The 25,653-nt window shown below is 39.4% G+C and overlaps 2 protein-coding genes across 4 annotated transcripts in view; both read right to left on the minus strand.

Annotated features, from left to right (window-relative positions):
- The window catches only part of LOC122873160 (butyrophilin-like protein 2), a 40,143-nt gene extending 29,146 nt beyond the window's left edge, over positions 1–10,997 (minus strand). Inside the window, exons 1-3 of one of the 2 annotated variants that reach the window (XM_044189530.1) lie at positions 10,802–10,997; positions 8,129–8,458; positions 7,762–7,812 (exon numbers count right to left, since the gene is read on the minus strand). In XM_044189530.1, coding sequence (XP_044045465.1) covers positions 7,762–7,812; positions 8,129–8,458; positions 10,802–10,868 — 448 coding nt within the window. In that variant the 5' untranslated portion in view covers positions 10,869–10,997. The remainder of the gene's footprint in view (positions 1–7,761; positions 7,813–8,128; positions 8,459–10,801) is intronic. The other variant, XM_044189531.1, reaches the window with a different exon arrangement.
- Positions 10,998–14,527: 3,530 nt separating this feature from the next.
- LOC122873163 lies at positions 14,528–21,757 on the minus strand. Of its 2 annotated transcripts, none has more exons than XM_044189534.1 (5): positions 20,358–20,420; positions 17,627–17,965; positions 17,430–17,519; positions 17,104–17,220; positions 14,528–14,902 (listed from the first exon to the last, which is right to left on the minus strand). In XM_044189534.1, the coding sequence occupies exons 1-5, from the start codon at positions 20,404–20,406 to the stop codon at positions 14,712–14,714; spliced, it is 786 nt and encodes a 261-aa protein (XP_044045469.1). In that variant the 5' UTR covers positions 20,407–20,420; the 3' UTR covers positions 14,528–14,711. The 2 variants fall into 2 exon arrangements, with proteins under 2 accessions (XP_044045469.1, XP_044045468.1); XM_044189533.1 differs by lacking the exon at positions 20,358–20,420 and adding an exon at positions 21,686–21,757 and having other exon boundaries at positions 14,529–14,902.
- Between the last annotated feature and the right edge of the window lie 3,896 nt (positions 21,758–25,653).

Here is a 25,653-nt window from a genome sequence, read left to right on the forward strand (position 1 = left end):
GTAATACAATTAGACAAATGGACAATATTTGCCATGTGTGTGACATGGGTTAGTGATGTTATACCGCAATTATTACACTGTACGTGAACACCTTGGTACAGGTAAGGAAAAAAACAGGACAGCTAAAAGCTCAAGAAAGAGATGACCCAACGTGTCACTGACACAATCTCAACAATATCGCACATAAGCTTAAAAACAAAAAAGTGAGTGGTAATGATTTATGGTCGCTGCATTCGCCATTTTGTGTGTTTTTGTTGTCAAACTATAACAATAAACACAACAAAACTCAAGTTTTAGAAAGTCCTTTAAAAGTATAAATAGAGGGAACCGTACCCAGTTTAGGTTTATAACAACATACTGATGAGCACTAATGTCACGCTAGCTTTCTAACATGGACGACGCCGCCGTGTTAAAACAGTAATGGCGTAAATAGTTTTAAACCAGTTTTAAACTTAGCAGTTTTACCAGAGTCGATGTTTAAACTTACCCTTGGCAACCGACGAAACACTCGGTAGAGTCGCCAGTGTCATGTTCATTATTAAACTAAGAGTAAAAAGAGATAAAAACATCGCGGCGACGTGCTAATGTTAAATGGCTTCAAAAACTCCCGCTACCGAACCACGACTGGACGTGAGCGCCACAATTACGTGACCGGAAGTCCCGCGCCATATTAGCCAATCATAATGGAGGAAGGGGAGCCGGACGTCATGCCCTAGTCCCGGTGGGGGTGGGGGGGGGGGGCGGGCGGCTGGTAAAGGTCTATGGTTGTCGCTGAAACAGGATCATAAAAACAGATTCATACTCAATTTACTTTCTGTTCGCCACATAACAATACAATCTATTAGTTTATTAACACATTTTATTATTACATCGCATTTGGCGTGGTGAATTCACCAACACACCCCTACGTAATGTCAGAATGGTACAGTCGACAGCGCTTGCACTCTTTCTCTCTCTTCCCTTCTTCTTCTTCTTCTATTCTACTCTTCTACTAAAAAAGGGTAGATATGCTAATTTATTTGACCACTTATAGCGGTATAGTATATGCTATGTAAAGTATATACTCTAGTTTATTAGGTCCACATAGCTAAAACTAATGCAGTCTAATGCAACAGTCCTACCTGCAGAAGAGGTGTTTTTAACAGTGAGGGTAGGCTAAATAAACTCCTCCCTGTATAATGCAATAAGCAAAAGTTAAAAATGCAGGAAGGACTTATTGCATGGCTGTTGTATTAAACTACATTAGATTGAGCTTTGCGGAGCTAAATATCGAGTATTTTGCACAGGAGTTTGAACTATGATCCAGACACTTTAAACTATCAGGATGTCAGTTAGCAATATCGCAATTGTTATGTACTTTGGTCAACATTTAACATTCAGAAGAAGTGGGCTATGAGGATTTTGTTGTCAATCCAATTAAGCGGTTGCTCGCTGTAAAATGTTGCCTATCAATGCAATATAAAGACAAAGCCAAAATAAAGTTTCCCCCCAAAAAATATGTGACGTGAGAAACTGCAATGCAACGAAATGATAAAGAGCACCGGTTACTCATTTCAACACTTAGCTCCTGAGTTTAAAACAACATTGCTGGTTTGGAGCATTTTGTCACCACGTCACATTTACTGCACATATTAAAATCCCCAAATTCCCGCATAAAGTTAACTGCACGAGCCCTCCTTTGTAACAACCTTACATAAAACTGCACCAATCAATCTTTATAATAAACACTTAAACCAGCTGCAGCATCCTGTTCAATAATATGTACTTTAAATTTGTTAAAATCCACCAAAACATTTCAGTTATAAATGTTAGATTTTGTTTTACCTGGTTTGAAGGTGCAGTCCGCGTGCTGGTAAGTGTGTGAGTTCTCTCGTGCTCCTCCCATTGAGAGAAAGGCTCCTCCCCCCCCCGCCCTGCTAATTTTCCCGCGGCCAATGGCGGATCTCATTGGCTGCGGGGTCCGCGGGAGTTTCAATAAGCTACTTTTTTGGCGGGATAAAATCTTGCGCAATAACACCAGCTCTTAAAGAGACAGTGTCTCCACGCGCTTTCACATTAATGCCACTAGAGGCGTTTCAAAAAGTTAGCAAATGTTTTTTTTACTGCGAAGGAAACAAAAATGGGAACTTAAAAAACTGGATGGAATATATAAATGAGCAAAAAAAATAAAATAAATCTAAATAGTAAAATAAAGTATAAAAGCTAAAATAAGTGTAAAGTACAAATTGGATTTAGAGGTTGATAAGTATTCTATGGTACAATACAATCTAATAATATAAGTAATAAATAGTGCAATAATGAGTGCTGTCAAGTTAAGTGTAGCTTATTAAGATGATTATTAGATGGTGGATATTGCACAGCAGTAATATAAGTATTAATAAATATCAATAAATAGGGAATATTAAACTGAAAACAGAGAATATTGCACAATATTTCAAGTATTGCAGAGATGTTAATGATCAATGTCCAGTTTAGTGACCCAGGGTCATACAGACTGACACTTAGAGGGAGGAGTTAAAGAGTCTGATGGCCACAGGCAGGAATGACTTCCTGTGGCGCTCTGTGGTGCATTGTGGGGGGATGAGTCTTCCGCTGAAGGCGCTCCTTTGCTTGACCAGCACGTCATGGAGCGGGTGGGAGACACTGTCCAAGATGGCGTGTAGTTTGGCCAGCATCCTCCTCTCTGACACCACCGCCAGAGAGTCCAGCTCCACCCCCACAGTGTCACCGGCCTTACGGATCAATGCAAAAATAAAAAATAAAAAAGCTATAATGGTGGACTTGTCACTTTAAAGGGGCAGTTCACCCCAAAATCAAAAATACATATTTTCCCCTCTCAGCTGTAGAGCTGTCTATCCATCTAGATAGTTTTGGGGTCAGTTGCCGAGTTTTGGAGATATCTGCATTTATTTAATATGATGGGACAATATGGCAGCGACGTCTCTTTCCAGAAATCACGACCCGGTTACTCAAGATAATCCACAGATTTGTTGTGAGCAGCTTCATGTAGGAACTGTTTTAATGACCAAGATTTAAAAGTATCGTTTATGAGAACAATTTTCAGACTTGATATTTGTAATTTGAGACCAATTTCCAACATCGCAGAGTCGCAACTAACGATTATTTTTTTCATTATCGATTAATCTGTCATTTTCTCTATTAATCGATTAGTTGTTTGGTCCAGAAAATGGTGAAAAATGGCAATCAGTGATTCCCAAAGCCCGAGGCGACGTCCTCAAATGTCTCGTTTTGTCCACAACCCAAAGATATTCAGTTTACTGTCACAGAGGAGCAAAGAAACCCCAAAAATATTCACATTTGAGAAGCTGAAATCAGAGAATTTTAACTTTTTTCCCCCTTTAGAAAAAAGACCGAAAGGCGATTAATCAATCATCAAGACAGGTGGCGATTAATTTAACAGTTGACAACTAAATCGATTAATCATCGCAGCTCTATTTCAGAGTAACTTTATCTGACAGCTGTAGTTACCGGTTTGTCAGATTTTACACAAAAAAAATCACTAAACTGCAACTACTTTATCAACAGTAACACGTACGTTAACAAATGACCATTATTTAGAGCAGCAGACAAGTAAACTTTTACTCCAGTAAAGAATTTAAACGTGAAACAGACTCATTAAAAACACAGAAATAGAGCAGGAAGAGAAAACAGGTACCCTTTTTCACCCCCACATTTATTTGAAAATTATTTCAAATGATAAAAACATGGTTGATTAACATGAAATGACCACAGAGTTTGTTTTTTTTTTTGTTTTTTTTTTTTGCTCTTGAGTGGATAAAAGGTGAGAACAAGGTGTTTCGGGGTCACCTGTGTGACAAGGTGAGCGTTCATCCAGGACAGGAAGCGTAGTTCCATTTGTTGCCGTCGCTCGGACGCACCGTTCACTACAGTACCCGGTTCTTTAGAAACAGGATCCCAAAAATGTTGGCTCGTTGGCAAAAAAAAAAAAAAAACAAAAAAACCCTCACACACATCCATTCAGCTCATTCACCGCTATGGCCAAACATCCAGAGAGGTGCTCCATCTCCATCAGACCAAAGACTGGAGCAGTTATAATCATTTCTCTTTCCTATATTACAAGCTTTTTACAACATAAAAATAGATCAATAACTATGATTACCATATTCCTTGTGTGTAAATATACAATATTTATTGCATTTTCCCCCCCCCCAAAATAAACTCGTTTCTTTATTTACCTTGTTGTCATCATCTCCCCACGTCAAAAACAAAACATAAAAGCACTGGTACCGATGAGAGTGACAACAGATTTGCGTAAGGCAAGGTCCAGCAGGTGGCGCTGCATCACTGAGAATGAAGAATCTGACCTGAACAAGCGTTTTTTTTGTTCATCTTAGTTTGACTGTCATGTAATTAGTGTTTTAAAGTCAAGCTTAAAAGAAAAAGTAAATAACCTCCATCTGCTTAAAACAGTTCTCTGGCACTTAAGTGTTCCTTTTGTCTTTTGGTTAGCTGCTACCAACTACAAATCTGTACAAACTGCTCCTTGCATAGCAATTAAACAACATGTCGTCTTTCTCTGGCCGCACAGTCCCCTCTATTAAAAAATAATAATAATTAAAAAAGGGGCCAACAGCAGCAAAAGTACAATGATGGGTTCAGAACAGAGTTGAGCTTTTAGACTGACTTCCCTGCACAGAAAGTTGATAAATGATCCCTTATATATATTAAAAAAAAACACCTCCAAAACTCTGCACTGCAAACCTGCAGCCAAATCATCTTTACTTGGTCCAGTAAACTAATAATAATTTAGTGTTGGCCTCCGCCGTGGAGCCGCAGTGCGTTTGGAGAAAGATGCTGGATGTGACACAACAAAAGGGGGGGGGGGAAACATTTTACGATAAACCCTCTTAGTGTTTCTAGGTTTTTGTCACATCAACGTGAATGCAATCCTGGTGTCGGGGTCTTCTGTTAGCGGAAGTGCCTTAATAAGCGTCATGCACAGTGTCTCGGTTTAGCAGATAAGCTGCCGTGCAACAAATCGCCTGAAGACGGAAATATAAACACCCCCCAAATAAAGGAAAGTAGGGGGGTACAACCCCCAGGAAATAGTCGCTCTCCAGATGTAAAAGTAATCGACCGGGCGAGGCTTCTGTCATAACTTGGCAAGTTTTCCAGTAATGCATTTTGTCCAAAAGATCGAAAAGAGAAATTAAAACATGTCAGTTATATTTATAACATGTATGGAAACTGTCCTCTGTGCACTTCATTTGACTCCACTCCGCTTTTGGCACACAGACACAGATTAGATTCAAACGCACCCTCACCTGGCACTGCTGGAATGGCTATTTAAAGACAAAATATAACAACCCCCCCAAAAAAAAAAAAAAAAAAATTAAACATTATATATATATATATAACAGTCAATCAACCCCACATTCATGGCATTATCAGTTTTGTGGGAAGTGTAAATTCACCTGCTGAAAACATCATTTCAAAAAGACAGTTTCCGTTCGTAGTGTTGAAATTGTCCCCACAAATTAATGCTGACACCAAAATAATAAAGTTAAACCAAATAAAAAGATGTTATTCAGAATAATTATGAAAATCACCATTATTATTATTATTATTATTATTATCATGAATCTGCATTTATATATATATAAAAAAAAAAAAAAAGATGGAACGCACAGATTTGGAAGTGTTCGGAGTTTGGTCCTGATGCGTCAGACTGGAGCCTCTGCGTCCCGTCGGCAGAGGAGAAGTCGAGGTGGTCGCAGCCAGAAGGGTCGAGTCTGCTTCTCGCCTCCGAGTGGTTTTTGTTCTCTCGTGCAGAGACAGAAGGTGACCGGCGAGCAGCGTCAAACCTGTCGTGGTGCCGCTGTGCTTCCAGCAGGTGGTTTATAGTGTTAGTGTGTTTGTGTTGTAGTGTGTTTGTGATTTGAGTGCTTCTTCACCAACCCCCCATCCCCTCCCCCCCCTCTCCTCCTCCCACCACCACCACCACCCTCCGACCGTCCATCGAATCGGCTGACTGAGAGTTCAAGTCCTGAGCTGAGGTCAGTTGTTCACCTCCCCACCGGCGGTGCTGGAGGAGCTCCTCTCATCATGGCTGAGGGCAGAAGGAGAGACAGAGGGGGGGGGGGGTCACTACAGGTCAGCTCTCACACTTATAAACACACACCGGTAGAAAGTAGGGCTGCACGATACGGTAAAAATAAAAAAACTTACACGACAACTGCGATAAAATCAAATTGCGATATGATTCACGATTAGTGAGAATCACGATTTCACTGAAAAAAAACCCCAAAACTATTAAAATCACGACGACGTGACATTTGTTGGGGTCTTGTACCAAACAAACACGTTTTCTTACATCTGGAGAACAAGATTTGTAGTCTCGCAGCACTTCACACACTTCACCTTCATCAAAAATTTGGATTTGGATGTTGCACTTGGCGATTTCGATAATATATGTCGATTAATTGTGCAGCCCTATTAGATATTATTAACTCTGGAAATAAGAAACAAACATAAGAAGTATTCTGATGATAAACTAAAGCAAAGAATAAATCTTATAACTCTTTGGATTAGGGAAACATACAGAAGTCAAGATCAGCTGTAGCTGGGAACATTTTTAAAGTATTTTTCAGGCATTTTTGCGCTTTTATAAAACAGACAGTAGCAGAGAGATGAAACAACTCGAACCAGGGACGTTGCGTTTCACGGTCCTAACCTCTAAACCTCGGAGACGTTATTTGGAGAGCCTACCTACATATATAGATCTGCCTCCACCCCAAAAACTGTTTTTTTTATCTCTTCAAAAGTGGGAAAATGTGGCTTGATGCGCAGGTTGATTGAGTCTTCTTCATTTATGTTCAGTAAATCTTTTAGCTAAGGTGGTCAGCCGCTTCATCTTGTTAGTAAATGATGGAATAAACAATAGCGACACATATCAAATATACGGCGTTTGCTGTGTGAAAGCTGCAGACTGACGGCTTTGGATGGAAACTACATCTTGTTGTTACGCTTTTAAAAATTGTACAAAAAAAAAAAACAAACAAAAAAAGGTGCTCAGAGTTTACTTTTTTAATTTTTCATGCTGACGTTACACGTGTGGCTTCCGTGCTTTTAACCCGTGCTGCCAGTTGTTTTATATATAAGCTGCGACGACATTATGGCTATTAGTTCTCTAGCCCGTAGAGACGCTGCCCTCTGCCTGTATGTTCTTGTTATTTTGTTGTGTTCGGGTTGTTTCTGGGCGTCAACCTTTGGGCAGTGGTGTGTAGCCTCCAGCCAACAGCAGCGCGCAGGCTGTGAGGTCCGGACTCTATAAAAACGTAGCGAGCAGGTTACATCGCTGTGTCCGTCTCTCTGCTCTCGGTCTGCGTCATGGACGTATAAAAAGCCGCAGACGCTGTGCGTCTGTTTGACCGAGGGGGGCGGGGCTGAAGCTGGCTCCTTCCCGCAGGGTGGTGCAGAGGTGTGGGGGCGTGTTTATTTTGAGGCTTTAAAACGAAGCCGCTGTGAAACAAATCAGAAAATGTTTTATTTCTCCGATTCACTGCTTCGTTTCTCGCCAACGCCGCTGCCTCTCTTCATTCACTCTCTAGCTCGCTCGACCACCGCTCGCTCTCGTTGAGCCGGGGCCAACTTTGAATGGTTTATTAACAAAATAGCCACCGACAAATCCTGCTCATTTTACCGTTAAGCTGCACATTTCTACAAAAACCTTCTTGTACTCAAAGATAAAGAAACAAACATGCATTTCAAGTAATTTACCAGGATCGTCCGGCTCATCCAGTGGTCTAGTTGTGCTGGAATCACCTGTTACTGTTTAAAACACAAACAAAAAAAAAGGACAAAAATGTTCTCAGTACTGAGAAAACAGACTAATATATCTTTTAGTAGTCAGACACTACTTACTCTGCCTGTGCCCAAAGAGGTTAAATGCTGCTATGTGTATATTTATCTTTACAACCTATAGTGAGCATGTCTTTTCACAAGAAAGTCTTTCTGGATGAATTCAGTATCAGATCAGACCCAGTATTAAGGACTATTATGGGCCAAAACCATGACTGGGATTCCCCTAATTCTGACAAACCTTTACAGTGTCTGAAGGAAACTGTATTAAATGCAGGATGCTCACCAACAATGACGTCAATAACACAACCGGCCCTCAGTCTTGAGACAAAGCATCTGTACAGTCCGCTGTCAGACGGCCGCACTGAGGAGATCCTCAGAGTCGGGACTCCTATGCTCAGGTCTTCATGGTTGAGATGCGTCCTGTTTCTGTATTGATCCATCTGTAGGTTATGTTGGTCCTGTTGATGTCGGTAAGCGTGGACGAAACCCTGGTCTTTCTTCCAATCCACCGTGTAAGCGGACACGTCGACCGGAGGATCCAGTCGCCACTGAAGAGTAACATCGTCGCCTTCTACTACCTTTACTGAAGTCGGGCAAATGGCGCGAGGCTCTCCTGGGGAAACAAACAAACATCACCTTTACGCAACACCTCTGATCAGTCGCTGCTGTTCAATTCAGCGGTGCAACTATTCCTAAAATGTAAACGTGCTGCTCCACCTCGACCCTTTCCGGAGAGGACAGTCCTCCTACGCTGGATAAACTGATCAGCTGGCAAGGTTTGGCGTGCCTAGCGAGCTTGTCGCACATCTGCAGCTCGCCACACTGAACTCATTTAAAATCTCAGAACCGTTGAACGTCAATCTTTTTGGTATCGCTTTAGATCACGGCCGCAACATACTTCTTCCCAATTTACAGTGTCATTATTGTATTTCACTGTTACTCAAAAAGATAAAGAAATAACCAGTGAAAAACAACTACATTTCTGTTAACAGATCAGCTCGAGGCAATTTACCAGGACTGTCCGGCTCACCCAGCGGTCTAGTTGTGCTGGAATCATCTCTCTTTGTCCTGGTCTGTTGACAAAAATGTTCTCGGTACTCAGAAAATATCTTTTAGTAGTCAGACAAAGGGCGTGCGCTTTGCTCTGCCTGTGCCCAGAGAGGTTAAATGCCTACAACAAGTTAAGGTTACCAAAATTAAGCAGTATCTCCACTGGACTGTTTAATCAACATTGCATAGCTTCTGCTACTATGTACAGTATATATTTATTTTTACTAACTATACTGAGCATCTCTTTTCACAAGAAAACCTTACGTTTAAATGGTTTCACGTTAGTTTACTGTTAGAAGAGATGTGCTGAGTTTGAGAGCCTTTTGTATCATAAATCTCGATATAGTGCAACGACTCAAAGTTTTTCGACGGCTGTAGTGTTTGTGTCCTTTACTGTACGTGACAGCTAAACTGTGACATGACAGTCATCTTCTACAACGCCCTTGTTTGTTAAATGAACACTCCTGGTTTTCACATCAGCTGTATTTACTGTAAAATCCTCATCATAAACAAGCTTTTCTGCTTCCTGTACTCATTAACAATGAACAGCACTCTGTATACCAGTGTCCATTCACATAAACCTGCACCTCAGGCTGCTGAAGTCCCCTGTCAGTACAAAGCTGTACCCTGGACTGTAAGCAGGCCTACTTTACAACACATATGTAGGCTACAGGCCTACAGTGCGTTCCTGAGTCTTTTCCCTGGACCTCTAGGTATTTAGGGACTATGTAGTCAGCCTATCCATCTGTACCCCCTCCTGTGTAGGTAAGGAGTATATATGATAATGTTGAAATAAATCACAGAAAATTTATAAAATGCTATACACAACTCATTACCCCACCTTCGTTCAAAACGCCTGGCTTTGTTTCTGTCCCAAAACGCCTTCTGACCTTTTGTCACAAGTTAGTTCAATGTGTATGGCGTTCTTCAGTTTTAGCAGCTGTTACCTTCAATAGCTCTGTGTCAAAGCCTCCATTTCTCCCGGTTTTTGGGATATGTTGGAAAGCTAATTTAGGCAGTTGTGTCACATATTTAAAATCACCAAATATGACGACGCAGTTGAGAGCGCAAAGGACTGAATGTCTGTCCAACTCTGCAGGCGTAGTTAGGGACTGTCATAAGAGTGCAAAAGACCCATTTCAATCTTCAATAACTTTTCTGTTTTTCAACATAGAAATCTCAAACCACAGCCATTATAGAGAGTGACAGCCCTTAAACATTTCACACCTGTGAGTTTGTAAATAAAAAAGTTAAAAAATGAATTAAAAACCTCAGCATATCCTGTTATCCACGACCTATTTCCTTAATTGTGCACATTTCAGTGTTGTAATTCCAATATCTTGCTCATTTATTTAATTTATTGACATTAAACCACCTGCCATGCATCGTGGTGTTAAGGGCCTTTTCACTAACTAAAGCTGTGAAAAAAAAAGTGTAGGTTCAACCTTCAAGGTTGTAATTTCAATATCTTAATAATTTCTTAATATATTGACATGAAATCAACTAATCTATCTCGGGACAACCTCTCGCAACTTTCACAGCTGTTGACATCCAACCACCTCTCAGTCTAGATGGATAAACAGCTCTACAGGTAAAGAGAAACAATATCAAGTTTTTATTTTGGTGAACTGTCCCTTTAATGCTACGTTAGCTAACTAGCTTAGATAGCAATGCTATCGCTAGCTCAAGTTGTCAGTATAAGGTTAAAAGTTTTCAACAATGCTATAAACCAGTCCGCATTAGCTAACAGTTTTCAACAATGCTATAAAACAGTCCGCATTAGCTAACAACAACAACATACCGATGATACAAACCTAAAAAAAAAAAAAAAAGATGCTAACGCTGACAACTTCAGGACATAGCTTTAAACGCTAGCATTACGCTAGCGTTAGCTAACGCAACTTACCGGCTTCAGCAAACGCTGTGAAAGCGTTTACGTAATACCACGTTACAAGCGCACACGTCGCTATCATTGCGAAGTACTTTTTTTATTGTGATCCCAGCCACTCGTAAGGTTTTAAAATGCTGTTTCTTAGCTGTGGTGTGTCTGCACGCCGGCCGTGAAAGCGTCATAACACAGCCCCAAGAGGAGGCACAGCCATACGTCACTTCCGGCTGTCTCACCTAAATAAATGTGTCAAAGCTACTTTAAAGACTCTCTCTCGACCCAAATAATCACCACGATGTTCATTCAAATTGTGTTGCAACAACACAACAGGTTTTCTACAAGACTGAGGAACAATATCACTAACACATTTCGAGTATTTGAGGATTTTAGCTCCTATCGTCAGAGGAATTTCGCGCCTTTCGGAATTCTGGAACTCTCATTGGCTGAGGCAACGGGCCAATGGTGTGTTTTGGCGGGGTAGATTTTTTTTTTGTATCCAACTTTATTTAAATAAAATCAACCACACCAGAAACAGTTGTTGTTGTTGTTCTTCAGCCTTTAAAGCAGCGCAGGAGGAAGTATGCAGATCCTTAAATAAGAGTACAGATACCACACTGTAAAAAAAATACTCTGTTACAAGTGAAAGTTCTGCATTGAAAATATTACTTAAGTAAAAGTATGTATGTATAATCAGGAAAATGTACTTAAAGTATTAAAAATAAAAGCAGTAAAATGTCCCCTGTGACTGTTATAAAATTATATATTATATCATTAGATTATTATTCCTCGTGCATTAATGTAAAAGCACGATTTTGGTTTGTATCAGACTGCAGCTGATGATTATTTTCTCCATTAATCGATTGATTGTTTGGTTTGTCGTGTCCGACCAACAGTCCAAAGCTCGACGTTATTAACAAAACATGACAATCATTCAAAGGAAAAGCAGCAAATCTTCACGTCAGAGAAGCTGCAACCAGGAAATGTTTTTACACAAAAAAAATTATGATTAACAAAATAGTTGCCAATTTATTTTCTGTCAATTGACTGATCAGTTAGTTAATCGACTGATCGTTTTAGCTGTACTTGTATAAACTGTTTGGTAGTTCAATTTATAACAAAACATTTTATAAAACGCTTCATGTGTTGTTTTTAATGTAAACATCTTAATTTGTAAAGTAACTGAAGCTGTCAGATAAATGTAGTGAAGTTAAAAGTACAATATTTCCCTCTGAGTTGTGGAGTAGAAGAAGAAAGAGGCATTAAAAGTACCTCAAATGTGTACTTAAGTACAGTACTTGGTTACTGTCCACCACTGCTTTAAAGTCACAGTCTCGCCACATCGTTTCACATTATTGACACGGAGTTTCTTTAATAACATAAGACGAAACTTAATTGACAAAGTTGAATTTATTAATCATATATTAGTCTGGTCTAATCAAAGTGCTGTACAAAGTGAAGGGTACAACAACATTAGCAAGAAAGACACAAATACAACAATAAATGAAATTACAAACAGTAAAAACAAACAGAATAAAACTTGAAAGATCAATTAATAAAAAGCTTACAATACTAAAACCACTAAGAGAAACCAAAGGCCACTGAAAACATGTACGTCTTTCTTATTATTAATAAATAATAATAAGTCATTATTCTGCACGTGTCACTGAAGAATAATTGTTGGCTATTGATTGTAATTTATTGACCGATTGCTCTGATGGAAGATTTTTTTTTATTATTACTTTATTGCAATGTTTCCTTCCTCATCTTCCATACAAGTGTTTACTTCACATTTTTATATCCTTTTATACATTTTTATACCTTTTAGTATAAATCAGGGTTCAACGACAAGGTTTTGTTGGGTTTTTTACTTGCCCCTATACAAAGTTTAATTTATTATCGCTCATCAAACAACAACAAAAAGTAAAGTTAACTGTCATGTTTAATCTTTATAAAGTAAATGAAACAGAACAAGGACACAGCGCGTCATAGATGCAAAGCAACAAACATTATTGCATATTGAAAATGGTACGACCCCCCCCCCCCCCTTCATTACTAAATAATTGCTTTAAAAAAGAAATCTATTATTTAACTAAAATTAATTCAGAACAGGATCAGAATCGAAAATTTAAAATATAACAAAATTTATAAAGCAGCAACAGCAACGTTGCAGCATACATTCAATAATATCTGGAAAGAAATCTAAAAATAAATCATATTCTTGAATATTCATATTTAAGACACCGAGTGATGGGAGGAGGGGCTGGTTTGTCTCAGCTGAGTTTACAACAATGTGCCAAATTGTGAGATTCGTGGCAAACTAAGCTAAACAGCTAGCTCTTAGCCGAGCTAGCTCGCTGCGGTTGTGTAAAACAAGAGACTGCAGGCGGAGCAGATTAAAATGTCGCTTTCTACACGTTCACACGTTTAAGCTTGATGAACAGGTGTATTGCTTTTTACTCGAGGAGGTTTTATTGCACTTACTTACAGTAATGAGAGTAGTTGTCGTCAACTCCAGTAATCTACATGTGTTTAATTCTTCCCTGGGCAATCGGGCAATACTTATTGTTGAGTTGTAAGTAGTTAAATTTAATAAATAACAGAACAGAAAATATCGAAGAAACACTACAATAACACAAAACAGGGTGGGAGACGGTTGGAATAATATTAAATAACATAATGCTATTTTACGGAGCCATTTTTTGGTGTGATCTGATTGTAAAAAGGTTCATTTTTCCAAAATGCGTTCTGCTGTCGAGGCCATGAGGTTAGTTTTGGTGGATTTGGCTGTTTCCACGTCTTTGTCACCAAAGCAGGTGACGTGCAGGACGGCCAAATATATCTTTATTAGTAAATTAATGCCCAAGATATTTTCTGGCAACAGAGGTACTTTTAAAAATCAAGAATATACTTTTCTCAGCCTCTTCCAAAAAAAAGTTAAAGAATGTACGTATAGTTTGATACTTGTTGGTCCCTAATGGGTAACAAGCAAATTCACTCCAGTATTGTGATTTCTTAAAGTTTCCACATTGAAGTCTCATACATACATCAACATCAGGAGAAAGGAACATGAGAAACTAGAGAAGTACCAGGGGCTCAGAGAAGAGCTGGAGAAGGCCTGGAAGGTGAAGGCGACAGTGGTGCCCGTGGTCATCGGAGCACTCGGGGCAGTGACCCCCAAACTGGAGGAGCGGCTACAGCAGATCCCTGGAAGACCACCAGACATCTCGGTCCAGAAGAGTGCAGTACTGGGAACAGCAAAGATACTGCGCAGAACCCTCAAGCTCCCAGGCCTCTGGTAGAGGACCCGAGCTCGAAGGAAGGTTTGTTTTAAATATATATATCTTTGTTTGTTTTAAATATATATATATATATATATATCTATATATTTGAAACATTTTCTTCTATATATCTATTTTGATCAGATATTATATCTATCTATCATTTTTATCTATCTATATATATATATATATATATATATATATATATATATATATATATATATATATATATATATATTCGTATATATATATATATATATCTTCTAAAATATATATATCTATATATCTATATCTATATATATATATATATATATATATATATATATATATATATATATATATATATATATATATATATATATTCTAGATATTTCACGAGATGACTTCTCACCTGTAAATATTTGAAGAAACATGTTCATGAAAACTAACTCGTATTTGGAGCCCATTGTAACGAACTCAGATAAATTATTAATCACTTACAAAAGAGATGGAAGATTTGAGATTTAAAAAAGGTTCTGGACCAAAATTAACCAGATTCTTATTCTGAGTAAATGTGTTTTCGTAAAATGAATCTATAAGCCTAGTACTGCAGTCCACGTTTGTCCTGCCGACCAGAGTACTGTAAACTTTCTGAAAACCACCGCGTCTCTCTAACCCTCTGGGTCTTCGTGTCCCACAAGCACGCGAGCGTCCGTCTGCTCCTGTGCGATCCCCGCCGCTCCGAGGCCATTTTCTGCAGCGCCGTCTGGGTCTTCCCCCGCCTCCGCTGCTTTGGTCCTCAGGTTTTGCATTTCAAAGTTGTTTGGCTCCATCACTCCTCTGAGCTTCTTCTTACAAATCTCTGTGAGAACATGGAAACCAGTTTGTGACGCACTACAGTCATACAGCAGTAGAACCGGGCAATGTGATGATATTGTTGATATCATTACATCTCATCACAACATCAATGATAGTTTCTGATATAAACGATCACCACATTACGGTAAATGTATGCAAGATAATGAAATTGATGTTCAAAGCCATGACCTCTACTCCACTGAAAAAAAAAACCCCGTTTTGATTTGATTATTCAGAAATAACGTAACATTGCCCTGAAGGTCAGTGAACAATAAAACTGAATTACTGCCCACAAGTGCCTTAAAATATTATAAAACTAGCAGAACTGAACCCTGATGGTTGATTTAAACTAAACGAAAGAAATCTGCTCAACAGTGATCACAGTTCACGGCTTCAAATGTTGATAATAAGCACTCACGTGAGTAAAAGTAGTAATTCCACAATGTGAAAATTCTTCAATACAAGTAAAAAGGTCCTGCATTAAACATCCTACTTAAGTAAAAAGTATTATCAGCTGAATTTCAAAAATACAAGTACTTGCTCTGCAGTAAAATCTCCCCTGTGACTGATTTATTAAATCTGACATTATTAGATTATCAATACTGATGCATCAACGTGTAAACAGCATTTTACTGTTGCAGCAGCTCCAGGTGGAGCTAGTTTTAAATACCGTGTTGGCTCTAATATAAGGCGATTATTTTTCCCCTGGAAATTACTTTTTAAAAAAGTTTGGGTTGTTTTACATTGGAGGAGTAAACAGTTAAACCGGCTCCTAGAGCGAAGTTGCGAGTTGTTAGTAGCATTAATGTTGCTAAGCTAGCGAGCGCCTCAGTTTATAGCGAGTCTTGTAGAGTTAGTCTGTTGGTCCAGTTTAACCTGCAGTTTCAACCGGGTTTCTGAAGGCTCGTGTTTTAATGCCAGGAAGGAAATAAAAATCAGGGGCGAGAGAAAAGCGACGTCTCTACTGCAAAAACGAACAATGAAGAAAATCTCGAGAAGTACTGCCGTCACAGCTGAGGTGGAGCTCAAAAAGATTTTAAAAATGCTGAATGTCAGAGGAGTTTCTGACGGTTTCGAGAGCCGGACAGGAGAGCGACTGACAGACAAGCTGCTTCAGTGACGGACAGACAGTATAGCTACAATGCAGCTGAATGACTGAACCCTGCTCTCCCTTAAATACCAGTCACCTTCTTACCTCTACAGCATAACCCAATGCATTTTTATATTTTGTTAATTAGTAAAAAATTCTGTCTAAAAACAGCAGGTTACTGGCTGAGATAAGCACGTATATTAGATTGAATGAAAGAATTACACACGACTTATCTTTGTTTAGATATCGACTTATCGGACATCGGCCGCCCTGCTCTCTAGATATCCGCAGCGGCCATTGAAAGACCCATATCGGTCGCCCGCTATTCTGCTTTAATGGTATTATTTCATGTTTCACTTTTAGACTAAAGGGTTCAAGGACGAGGGCTCTCTTCTACTTGGGTTAAAAGTATCGACGTTCAAAGTCTTCTTCCAGAAACGGCGGTTGGAAAAAGGGGGGGTCATCTTATATTCGGGCCAATACGGTATTTTATATACAGTTCGGTAGTTTAGTCCAGTGGTTCCCGACCTGGGGGTCGGACCCCTCCAAAAGGGCCGCCAGATAAATCTGAGGGGTCGTGAGATGATTCAACGGAGAGGAAAGAAGAAAAAACACAGTTCTGATTCTCAAATCTGTTTTCATTTTCTGTAATCTTTACGTTTTTATTGTGAAATATTGAATAATTTTACCTATTTGGGCCTCAAACAGTTTTTCAAATGAAACCATGTTAAAAGTTTAGAGGGGAGCTGCTTACAACTCATATACATCTGAAACATGACGAGGAGCCGCAACTAGTGACTTTTACGTAAGAGGTCACAAAACAAAAAAAGGTTGAGAACCACCGGTTTGATATTTAACAGCTTAATTAAAAAGCTCTTAATCTGTAAAGTTACTAGTAGCTGTAGCTGCCAAATAACTAATGGGAGTGAAAAGCGCAATGACTTGCAGCTGAGATGTCGTGGAGTGGAAGTAAAAAGGAGCATAAAATGGAAATACTCAAGTAAAGTACCAATACCTCACAATTGTCAGTCAGTGCAGCGCTTGAGTAAATGTCCTTATTAGCTTTGTTCCACCACTGATGATAAAATACTGTAGAGGAGAAGTTTGTAACTTACGGATCTTTCCACGTTTCACCAGGATAAAAATAACGCCACCAACAAGAGCAGCAGCAGCAACAACGGGAACGACAACAGGAAGGACAATTTTCCAGCCAGCCTCCATCTTTGCAGCATCTGAAGGAAAATCAGACAGAGTTCAGAAGAAGTGCAGGTTCAAAGGTGACGCAGTGTTTCTCCAATACGGTTATTCCTTCTGATAGTTCGTCTACAGTGTACTGCTCACACAACGTCTGCAGTCAGATTATCTTGTATCATCGTGTAGAGAGAATGTAGGATAAAGTTTAACTTCAGTTTTCTAGAGAAATATTCAAAAAGACATTTACCGCGATCGTCCGGCTCGGTCACTTCTTCCTCTGGAGGTCCAGTTGTGCTGGAGTCATCTCTCTCTGTCTCGTTCTGTTGGTCTTTTCCCACTGTTTCAAATGATTAAAAGGTCTTATTAAAAAGGAACAACGATATATACATTTTGAATAAAAACATCCTAAATTGACGTGTACAGTATTAAACGCAGGATGCTCACCAACAATGACTTCAATATTGAACCTGACTATGATCAGTTTTGAGACAAAGCCTCTGTACAGTCCGCTGTCAGACGGCCGCACTGAGGAGATCCTCAGAGTCAGGACTCCTCTGCTCAGGTCTTCGTGGTTGAGATGCGTCCTGTTTCTGTATTGATCCATCTGTAGGTTATGTTGGTCCTGTTGATGTCGGTAGGAGTGGACGACATCCTTGTCATAACCTTTCTTCCAATCCACTCCGAAAGTAGACACGTCGTCCCGAGGATCCAGTCGACACTGCAGAGTAACATCGTCGCCTTCTACTACCTTTATTGGAGTCGGGCAAATGGCGCGAGGCTCTCCTGGGGAAACAAACATTGCATTTAGACAGTTTGAAAGCCTCTGAAGAACAGCCATCTCTTAGGCATTTAAAATGTTTTGCATGTTTAAATTCAGTGCGCTTGTCATGTTCTGATAGTCTGCCATGCTCTTGTTGCTCTTTGGTGTCCGCGCTGTTATCTGTTTCCTCCAAATAATTCACCTCTCAAAAGCCACAAATCCACTGACCGTCTAGTATAAATAAACTGGATCAACACGAGCGTGGAGTGAGTTTATGAGGTTCAAATAAGTAAAATAAGATGAATTTAAAAAAAAGTAGACTTGCAGTTAAAAAAAAATACAAATAAGTGAGGAGTATATAAACACGGCAACTGTACTTTTTTATCCAATGTAAATGTGTGAGCTAGTATCAGTATTTTAGGCGACCAAAATGTTAGTTAACTTTTATGAACTGAAAACACACAAAGGGTCCAACCTCAGAATCACGAGTGACGTACTTAATACGATATAAGATGAAACGGTGATACTGACAAGGAAATGTTGTTATTGTGGCAGCAATAAAAACAACAACTGTAGTATAAGAAGCTGTAGAAATTCTAGTAATAATATCCAAATATTCAAAGGTTAAGGCCACACACAGTCATCAGTTGTGTCTTTTTAAATACATTTGGCATTTTCAGCATGCTCAGTAGTCTAGTAGGGTTTATTTTCTTGAATTATTGTCAGAAAATAGTCCATCACCGTTTACCAGAGCCCAAGGTGGCGTCCTCAAATTGCCCTTTTGACCGATGAACCGTCTAAAACCCAAAAATGTTCATTTTACTACCATGGAAGACAAAGAAAACCAGCAAGAACTCACATTTGTGAGGCTGGAAATCTTGTCATTTCAGTCGTTTCAGCTCTCTAGACTAGAGAGAGGAGAAACTTACACTCATGATGAACTATTACGAATATGTGATACACTTTAAGTTAAAAAAAAGCATCTGCCGCAAAAGCGGAGCGTAGATGAGAAGAAAAGTTAAAAAGGTGGGGTATCCGATTCACGCAATACACGTCTTTCTGTCAAATTCAGCGAATATCTCCTCGCGGTCCGCTAGCTGTCCGTTCAGTGTGTGTTTGCTGAAAACAAACCCGGTGTTTGTACTCAGCCCCGGCTCTGTAAATGGGAAATAAACAAAGAGGCTCGGACCGAGCCACACAGCACTAATCCAGCCGTGATTTGTGCGTCAGGTCACGTTAAACGACTTGCCCACGGACACTCAGCTGACATATAGATGTGCTGCTGTCGTGATGTTAGCCATAGCAGCAGGAGAGTTGTGAGCGTCGCTGTCTGGAGCTGCTGTGCTGGCTCTGGGAAACCGTCTCGTCCTCTCTGGCTGTTAGCTTCGCAGCAGCAACTATAGGGACAGTTTGCTAACCCACAAACCTAGCTAATGTTAGTTACATCACTCGCTGTGTTGTTGTTTTCACTCTATATCATGGTATTTGTCATGGTATTGGATTTCTCCAGAATCGCGTACCCAACCTTTAATGCCTGGGTCTATCTGCATCCCAAAAGTTGCATTTACACTTCACGGGGAGCCGATTGTGTGTGGATAGTCCCCCCCCCTAATAAAAAGACGACATATAGACGAGGACATAGTTTTTTTTGTCCAGCTGTCTTTACAAAAGTCGCCTCAAGTTATTCTGAGCTGAAGTGACGGAAAAGTGTAAAAATCTATCTACGCTTTCAAGAATCCTGCAGGAAACGAAAAGACAAACTTGCATTAAAAATGCAGCAGTTAATTTCATACATTAGTATTATTTTATCATTGTTTAGTGTGGTATCCTCGCCTCATCAGTATAAAACTGTGAAGACATGTTTTGTTTTTTAAATTTACTTGACACACAACAGGGTGGACACAACAACACAAACAGCTGTCCCAATGTAATACAATTAGACAAATGGACAATATTTGCCATGTGTGTGACATGGGTTAGTGATGTTATACCGCAATTATTACACTGTACGTGAACACCTTGGTACAGGTAAGGAAAAAAACAGGACAGCTAAAAGCTCAAGAAAGAGATGACCCAACGTGTCACTGACACAATCTCAACAATATCGCACATAAGCTTAAAAACAAAAAAAGTGAGTGGTAATGATTTATGGTCGCTGCATTCGCCATTTTGTGTGTTTTTGTTGTCAAACTATAACAATAAACACAACAAAACTCAAGTTTTAGAAAGTCCTTTAAAAGTATAAATAGAGGGAACCGTACCCAGTTTAGGTTTATAACAACATACTGATGAGCACTAATGTCACGCTAGCTTTCTAACATGGACGACGCCGCCGTGTTAAAACAGTAATGGCGTAAATAGTTTTAAACCAGTTTTAAACTTAGCAGTTTTACCAGAGTCGATGTTTAAACTTACCCTTGGCAACCGACGAAACACTCGGTAGAGTCGCCAGTGTCATGTTCATTATTAAACTAAGAGTAAAAGAGATAAAACATCGCGGCGACGTGCTAATGTTAAATGGCTTCAAAAACTCCCGCTACCGAACCACGACTGGACGTGAGCGCCACAATTACGTGACCGGAAGTCCCGCGCCATATTAGCCAATCATAATGGAGGAAGGGGAGCCGGACGTCATGCCCTAGTCCCGGTGGGGGTGGAGGGGGGGCGGGCGGCTGGTAAAGGTCTATGGTTGTCGCTGAAACAGGATCATAAAAACAGATTCATACTCAATTTACTTTCTGTTCGCCACATAACAATACAATCTATTAGTTTATTAACACATTTTATTATTACATCGCATTTGGCGTGGTGAATTCACCAACACACCCCGACGTAATGTCAGAATGGTACAGTCGACAGCGCTTGCACTCTTTCTCTCTCTTCCCTTCTTCTTCTTCTTCTATTCTACTCTTCTACTAAAAAGGGTAGATATGCTAATTTATTTGACCACTTATAGCGGTATAGTATATGCTATGTAAAGTATATACTCTAGTTTATTAGGTCCACATAGCTAAAACTAATGCAGTCTAATGCAACAGTCCTACCTGCAGAAGAGGTGTTTTTAACAGTGAGGGTAGGCTAAATAAACTCCTCCTGTATAATGCAATAAGCAAAAGTTAAAAATGCAGGAAGGACTTATTGCATGGCTGTTGTATTAAACTACATTAGATTGAGCTTTGCGGAGCTAAATATCGAGTATTTTGCACAGGAGTTTGAACTATGATCCAGACACTTTAAACTATCAGGATGTCAGTTAGCAATATCGCAATTGTTATGTACTTTGGTCAACATTTAACATTCAGAAGAAGTGGGCTATGAGGATTTTGTTGTCAATCCAATTAAGCGGTTGCTCGCTGTAAAATGTTGCCTATCAATGCAATATAAAGACAAAGCCAAAATAAAGTTTCCCCAAAAATATGTGACGTGAGAAACTGCAATGCAACGAAATGATAAAGAGCACCGGTTACTCATTTCAACACTTAGCTCCTGAGTTTAAAACAACATTGCTGGTTTGGAGCATTTTGTCACCACGTCACATTTACTGCACATATTAAAATCCCCAAATTCCCGCATAAAGTTAACTGCACGAGCCCTCCTTTGTAACAACCTTACATAAAACTGCACCAATCAATCTTTATAATAAACACTTAAACCAGCTGCAGCATCCTGTTCAATAATATGTACTTTAAATTTGTTAAAATCCACCAAAACATTTCAGTTATAAATGTTAGATTTTGTTTTACCTGGTTTGAAGGTGCAGTCCGCGTGCTGGTAAGTGTGTGAGTTCTCTCGTGCTCCTCCCATTGAGAGAAAGGCTCCTCCCCCGCCCTGCTAATTTTCCCGCGGCCAATGGCGGATCTCATTGGCTGCGGGGTCCGCGGGAGTTTCAATAAGCTACTTTTTGGCGGGATAAAATCTTGCGCAATAACACCAGCTCTTAAAGAGACAGTGTCTCCACGCGCTTTCACATTAATGCCACTAGAGGCGTTTCAAAAAGTTAGCAAATGTTTTTTTACTGCAAAGAAACAAAAATGGGAACTTAAAAACTGGATGGAATATATAAATGAGCAAAAAAAATAAAATAAATCTAAATAGTAAAATAAAGTATAAAAGCTAAAATAAGTGTAAAGTACAAATTGGATTTAGAGGTTGATAAGTATTCTATGGTACAATACAATCTAATAATATAAGTAATAAATAGTGCAATAATGAGTGCTGTCAAGTTAAGTGTAGCTTATTAAGATGATTATTAGATGGTGGATATTGCACAGCAGTAATATAAGTATTAATAAATATCAATAAATAGGGAATATTAAACTGAAAACAGAGAATATTGCACAATATTTCAAGTATTGCAGAGATGTTAATGATCAATGTCCAGTTTAGTGACCCAGGGTCATACAGACTGACACTTAGAGGGAGGAGTTAAAGAGTCTGATGGCCACAGGCAGGAATGACTTCCTGTGGCGCTCTGTGGTGCATTGTGGGGATGAGTCTTCCGCTGAAGGCGCCCTTTGCTTGACCAGCACGTCATGGAGCGGGTGGGAGACACTGTCCAAGATGGCGTGTAGTTTGGCCAGCATCCTCCTCTCTGACACCACCGCCAGAGAGTCCAGCTCCACCCCACAGTGTCACCGGCCTTACGGATCAATGCAAAAATAAAAATAAAAAAAGCTATAATGGTGGACTTGTCACTTTAAAGGGGCAGTTCACCCCAAAATCAAAAATACATATTTTCCCCTCTCAGCTGTAGAGCTGTCTATCCATCTAGATAGTTTTGGGGTCAGTTGCCGAGTTTTGGAGATATCTGCATTTATTTAATATGATGGGACAATATGGCAGCGACGTCTCTTTCCAGAAATCACGACCCGGTTACTCAAGATAATCCACAGATTTGTTGTGAGCAGCTTCATGTAGGAACTGTTTTAATGACCAAGATTTAAAAGTATCGTTTATGAGAACAATTTTCAGACTTGATATTTGTAATTTGAGACCAATTTCCAACATCGCAGAGTCGCAACTAACGATTATTTTTTTCATTATCGATTAATCTGTCATTTTCTCTATTAATCGATTAGTTGTTTGGTCCAGAAAATGGTGAAAAATGGCAATCAGTGATTCCCAAAGCCCGAGGCGACGTCCTCAAATGTCTCGTTTTGTCCACAACCCAAAGATATTCAGTTTACTGTCACAGAGGAGCAAAGAAACCCCAAAAATATTCACATTTGAGAAGCTGAAATCAGAGAATTTTAACTTTTTCCCCCTTTAGAAAAAAAAAGACCGAAAGGCGATTAATCAATCATCAAGACAGGTGGCGATTAATTTAACAGTTGACAACTAAATCGATTAATCATCGCAGCTCTATTTCAGAGTAACTTTATCTGACAGCTGTAGTTACCGGTTTGTCAGATTTTACACAAAAAAAATCACTAAACTGCAACTACTTTATCAACAGTAACACGTACGTTAACAAATGACCATTATTTAGAGCAGCAGACAAGTAAACTTTTACTCCAGTAAAGAATTTAAACGTGAAACAGACTCATTAAAAACACAGAAATAGAGCAGGAAGAGAAAACAGGTACCCTTTTTCACCCCCACATTTATTTGAAAATTATTTCAAATGATAAAAACATGGTTGATTAACATGAAATGACCACAGAGTTTGTTTTTTTTGTTTTGTTTTTTTTTTGCTCTTCGAGTGGATAAAAAGGTGAGAACAAGGTGTTTCGGGGTCACCTGTGTGACAAGGTGAGCGTTCATCCAGGACAGGAAGCGTAGTTCCATTTGTTGCCGTCGCTCGGACGCACCGTTCACTACAGTACCCGGTTCTTTAGAAACAGGATCCCAAAAAATGTTGGCTCGTTGGCAAAAAAAAAAAAAACAAAAACAAAAAAAACCCTCACACACATCCATTCAGCTCATTCACCGCTATGGCCAAACATCCAGAGAGGTGCTCCATCTCCATCAGACCAAAGACTGGAGCAGTTATAATCATTTCTCTTTCCTATATTACAAGCTTTTTACAACATAAAAATAGATCAATAACTATGATTACCATATTCCTTGTGTGTAAATATACAATATTTATTGCATTTTTTCCCCCCCCAAAATAAACTCGTTTCTTTATTTACCTTGTTGTCATCATCTCCCCACGTCAAAAACAAAACATAAAAAGCACTGGTACCGATGAGAGTGACAACAGATTTGCGTAAGGCAAGGTCCAGCAGGTGGCGCTGCATCACTGAGAATGAAGAATCTGACCTGAACAAGCGTTTTTTTTGTTCATCTTAGTTTGACTGTCATGTAATTAGTGTTTTAAAGTCAAGCTTAAAAGAAAAAGTAAATAACCTCCATCTGCTTAAAACAGTTCTCTGGCACTTAAGTGTTCCTTTTGTCTTTTGGTTAGCTGCTACCAACTACAAATCTGTACAAACTGCTCCTTGCATAGCAATTAAACAACATGTCGTCTTTCTCTGGCCGCACAGTCCCCTCTATTAAAAAATAATAATAATTAAAAAAGGGGCCAACAGCAGCAAAAGTACAATGATGGGTTCAGAACAGAGTTGAGCTTTTAGACTGACTTCCCTGCACAGAAAGTTGATAAATGATCCCTTATATATAAAAAAAAACACCTCCAAAACTCTGCACTGCAAACCTGCAGCCAAATCATCTTTACTTGGTCCAGTAAACTAATAATAATTTAGTGTTGGCCTCCGCCGTGGAGCCGCAGTGCGTTTGGAGAAAGATGCTGGATGTGACACAACAAAAGGGGGAAACATTTTACGATAAACCCTCTTAGTGTTTCTAGGTTTTTGTCACATCAACGTGAATGCAATCCTGGTGTCGGGGTCTTCTGTTAGCGGAAGTGCCTTAATAAGCGTCATGCACAGTGTCTCGGTTTAGCAGATAAGCTGCCGTGCAACAAATCGCCTGAAGACGGAAATATAAACACCCCCAAATAAAGGAAAGTAGGGGTACAACCCCAGGAAATAGTCGCTCTCCAGATGTAAAAGTAATCGACCGGGCGGCTTCTGTCATAACTTGGCAAGTTTTCCAGTAATGCATTTTGTCCAAAAGATCGAAAAGAGAAATTAAAACATGTCAGTTATATTTATAACATGTATGGAAACTGTCCTCTGTGCACTTCATTTGACTCCACTCCGCTTTTGGCACACAGACACAGATTAGATTCAAACGCACCCTCACCTGGCACTGCTGGAATGGCTATTTAAAGACAAAATATAACAACCCCCTCCAAAAAAAAAATAAAAATTAAACATTATATATATATAACAGTCAATCAACCCCACATTCATGGCATTATCAGTTTTGTGGGAAGTGTAAATTCACCTGCTGAAAACATCATTTCAAAAAGACAGTTTCCGTTCGTAGTGTTGAAATTGTCCCCACAAATTAATGCTGACACCAAAATAATAAAGTTAAACCAAATAAAAAGATGTTATTCAGAATAATTATGAAAATCACCATTATTATTATTATTATTATTATTATCATGAATCTGCATTTATATATATATATAAAAAAAAAAAAAAAAAAAGATGGAACGCACAGATTTGGAAGTGTTCGGAGTTTGGTCCTGATGCGTCAGACTGGAGCCTCTGCGTCCCGTCGGCAGAGGAGAAGTCGAGGTGGTCGCAGCCAGAAGGGTCGAGTCTGCTTCTCGCCTCCGAGTGGTTTTTGTTCTCTC

Source organism: Siniperca chuatsi, linkage group LG3 (genome assembly GCF_020085105.1).
Source record: "Siniperca chuatsi isolate FFG_IHB_CAS linkage group LG3, ASM2008510v1, whole genome shotgun sequence".
Classification (NCBI taxonomy): domain Eukaryota; kingdom Metazoa; phylum Chordata; class Actinopteri; order Centrarchiformes; family Sinipercidae; genus Siniperca; species Siniperca chuatsi.